Source organism: Sinocyclocheilus rhinocerous, unplaced genomic scaffold, assembly GCF_001515625.1.
Source record: "Sinocyclocheilus rhinocerous isolate Xijiao unplaced genomic scaffold, SAMN03320098_v1.1 scaffold1312, whole genome shotgun sequence".
Classification (NCBI taxonomy): domain Eukaryota; kingdom Metazoa; phylum Chordata; class Actinopteri; order Cypriniformes; family Cyprinidae; genus Sinocyclocheilus; species Sinocyclocheilus rhinocerous.
This window is the reverse complement of record NW_015639805.1, coordinates 628484-632510: the sequence shown is the minus strand read 5'-3', so window position 1 is coordinate 632510 and position 4027 is coordinate 628484. Positions and strand designations below refer to the sequence as shown.

At 34.9% G+C, this 4027-nt stretch overlaps 1 protein-coding gene across 1 annotated transcript in view; it reads right to left on the bottom strand.

Moving 5' to 3' along the window:
- The window catches only part of LOC107752151 (ankyrin repeat domain-containing protein 13A-like), a 25412-nt gene that overhangs the window by 20950 nt on the left and 435 nt on the right, over positions 1-4027 (bottom strand). The window contains exons 2-5 of the mRNA XM_016568039.1: positions 2528-2573; positions 2261-2404; positions 1833-2027; positions 1139-1200 (exon numbers count right to left, since the gene is read on the bottom strand). Of these exons, the coding sequence (XP_016423525.1) occupies positions 1139-1200; positions 1833-2027; positions 2261-2404; positions 2528-2573 (447 nt within the window). The remainder of the gene's footprint in view (positions 1-1138; positions 1201-1832; positions 2028-2260; positions 2405-2527; positions 2574-4027) is intronic.

The following is a 4027-nucleotide window of genomic DNA, read 5'->3' as shown; positions in this document are numbered from 1 at the left end:
TGTGTGTGTGTGTGTGTGTGTGTCTCTGTGTGTGTATGTGTGTGTGAGTGTGTGTCTGTCTGTGTGCGCATGTGCGCGTGTGTGTGTGTGTGTGTGTGTATGAGTGTTTTATCTGCTGTGATGACAAACTGTGTGAGTCAACTTTAGGAAGCAGCAGCTGACGAATCTCTTAACCAAAAAAGGACATACTACTACTGACTCTTTTTCTCTCTCTCTCTCTCTCTCTCTCTTTCTCTCGCTCTCTCTCTCTCTCTCTCTCTGTTCAGTTCACTCTCAGCTCACTACTTTAGTAAATTCAGTTCAGTTCTGTTCAGTTTACTTATTATTAATGATTAATTATTATTAATGAAAAATGCTTTTGCAAACTACTATGTTCACACATAGTTTAATGCTCATTTTTATTTATTCATTTTTAGCTGATAGCAAAGTTTTCTAGACACACATAAAACAGAATCCTAGATTTAAAAAGTGAGGTGGTTGAAAAGGGACATTTTATTTTTTACTTTATTTTATTTTATTTTTTACTTCATTTTACTTTATTTATTTTTTTATTTAGTTTTCAATAGAACATATTTATATTCAATATTTAATTAAATTTTATTTTAATTATGTAATGTATTATTATTATTTATTATAATGTATTTATTAATAAATTGAATAAAATATAATACACATTAAAAAAAAATATAAATATTATATATATATATATATATATATATATATATACACATTTTAAAAGAACAGTAGTACTATTCAAGCGAAATATTCCACAAAAGCAAATTTGTTAGGTTCCAAATTATAAATCAATCGAAATACTGTTCAAAAATAGTATTTGTAGTATTTGGACAATTTGTGGTTTTCAAACATTGGTGGAACATGATCATCATTAATGTGATGAACTATATGATGGACTATACATCCACTAAAAATCAACTTGACACTTGTTTTTGTTAAAAGTCATTTCTAATATGGCTACAAAATGTTATTAATGACAAAAGATCATACATTTGTTTGGATATTTCACTTGGTTTGAAATTTTGTATCAAATTCATTGACATTCATAAATTTGTAAGTGTGACTGCAGTGCCCAAATACTTCAGAAGAAAACAAATTCAATGTGTCTGTTTTGTGTGCTTACCCATTGAGCACCGATCTGTTGCTCTACTGTCCCGAGTAAAGACTCCAAAACATTCCTTTCACCTGTTGAGATCAAAAGCATCAGTAATTGATATTAACCAGTTAACATAACAGGGAACAGACTATAGACCCTTTACCACTGACGGAGTGCTGGAGCCCGTTCTGGAACTATTTCATGCGTTTTATTGCCAGAAAAGCAATTATGGGCAAGAAAATTGGCTTCAAACTGATCTCTACAACCTGAAACCGATAAATTTGCCAGATTAAGTTTCAAATCTTAATCTGGCAAGGCTGATGCAAAACAAAATTATACTAGAATTAGTACTATACTAGGGATGTAACGATTACCGGTTTGACGATAAATCGTGAACAAAAAAACAAGTTTCCACAAAATATTAAGCAGCACGACTTTTTAACATTGGTAAAAGAACGCTTCTTGAGCACCAAATCAGCATATTAGAATGATTTCATGCAAAACTGAAGATATGGAATAATAGCTGGTGAAAATTACATTTTATAATATTTTATTGAATTGTATTTTGAATTGTAATAACATTTCACAATATTACTACTTTACTGTGTTTTTCATCTAATAACACACTTGGTGACAATAAGAGACTTCTTTCAAAAACCATTAAAGCCATAAACTTTTGAATGGTAGTATATTTATTAGATGTAAATCTTATATAAGGAGCCATACCTCTCAAATGCAATGTTCTTTGTGTCCAGATACGTGTTGACAATGGGTGTTGTCAGCCTCTTGGCTACTTCCTGTTCGGCGGGCTGCATGGAGTCCAGTGTGACGTCCTCCATCTCGCGGGAGAGATCGAAGCGCTCTGTGTCCACCACCTCGTCCTCGTGATTAACTTCCATCAGCTCAGTGCAGTTGTCTGTGAGAAGTCCACATGATACTGATCAACCACAAATAAACATCAGGCATTCCACTTATCCTCAAATGAAGTGCATTAGTGAACATACAAATGTGAATTTCCTGTAAGCTTCAGAAGAATTCACAGCACGTTTGCTAGAACCCCACTAACCAAATTAATTCGTAAACCACGGATGGTCAGAACGGTCGACTAGTCTTTTTTAAAAACACATGCAAAGAGGCAGAGAAAAGAACCTTCTCCTCTAAAGATATAACTTCTTCTTCCTCTGATCCAGGTCATGTTTTCAAAGCCCAGCAGGTTGGTATCCACCCTCAGACAGGCCCCACTCTTCCAGATTCTGCACACGTCGCTGGGACACACACGCGATACGAGAGGAACTGGATCCAGAGCAAAAGCAGCAGATGAGGATCATTCTATGGCCTAATAAAGCCATAAGAATTTATGTACAGAAAAGGTGACACAAAAAAAGGGGAAAAAAAAAAAAAAAAAAGAGCACTTACTCCAGCTAGTGAACTCCCACTTCATCTCCATGTAGAAATCTGGAGACTAGGACAAAAAGAGGTTCATTACACTTTAGGCGTTTTCACATGACTCACATCAGGGCTTCAACGCACCTCTCAACACAAGTGTCAGGCGCCACTTTGGCTTCCCAATAAAACGTGTTGCAAATAGCATCAAAGGGCAAATTGTTAGGTAGTAAGAAATCATATGCTGTAAACGGTGAATAGTGAAAGTAAAACAAAAAGGTAACATATTTGACCTTAGAACAGAAAACGCTCGTGACGAATGAAAGAAGTCATGCTGATTGCTTGAGGAATAAAACATCTATGAATATCAAAATGCCTTTGATGTTAACACAAAATATGTTTTTTTAATGGCCGTGTAGCTAAATCACAGCAAAACATAAAAAAATCAAATCACACACAAAATTTGGTGATAGAATTGTTTTTAAGAAATAAATACTTTCATTCAGCATAGATGCATTAAACTGATCAAAAGTATCAGTAAAGATGTTTATAATAGGGTTGTGATGGTGAGGAAATTTTCCCACCAGTTAATCGACGTGTGACAACACGGAAAATACCGGTATCACCGCGGGGGCGTTCCCTCTTTTCCTCGCTTTCCTTCGCTTTTAAATAGCTTGTAAAAGCGGCGTGCGCATTTTACTTTCACTTTCAAATAGCGGCAATTCGGCGTAAAGCAATTGTTTGTTTTTAGTTCATTTGAATTTTCCCTCTTTTCCTCGCTTTCCTTCGCTTTTAAATAGCTTAAAAGCACCGTGCGCATTTTACTTTCACTTTCGAATTAGTGGCAGTTCGGCGTCAATTGCTTGAAAACAACAACAAAATACAACGTCAAACTCACTTTAGCCTATAAATAAAACATAGAACTTTTATTAACAAAACAAAATTCAAATAAGATCATCCTAGGGTGAAAGACTCAATCCTAAACTTAAAAGGTAGCAATATATTTACATGAATAAAGACACAATTTACTGTGAAAAAAATGATGTAATTGTTAAATAAATGTTACAAATGTGTGTGAAATATCTAGTTTCTATTACTTTTTTTCTACTTGCTGCTAGATGTATCATTTATCTATTTATTTGAATTAACATTTATTTCTTTAGCTTAGTTTTTACTATCTTATTTTTACACGTTTTTCCCCCAACAAAGCTGTGATCTACAGCCTGGTGCAGTAAAATGAAGCTTTATTGATGTTAGGATGAGCTCACCAGCTCTCCAGTGCAATGACATACAGCAGTGCTGTGGTTAACAAGTGGATGGCAAGCTGATGAAGCATTTTGCAATAAGATCAAATAATATACCAATTCCAATTTCTTTAGATTATTAAATACATGTCAAGAAATCCACTGGAGGCAGACATCTCACAGCAGTCAAATGATTCTAACACCAGATGCACCACCACCAGTCTACATACATAAGCATTTACGGATTTCCCTCCACCCCCCACCCACCCACACACGCACGCACGCACGC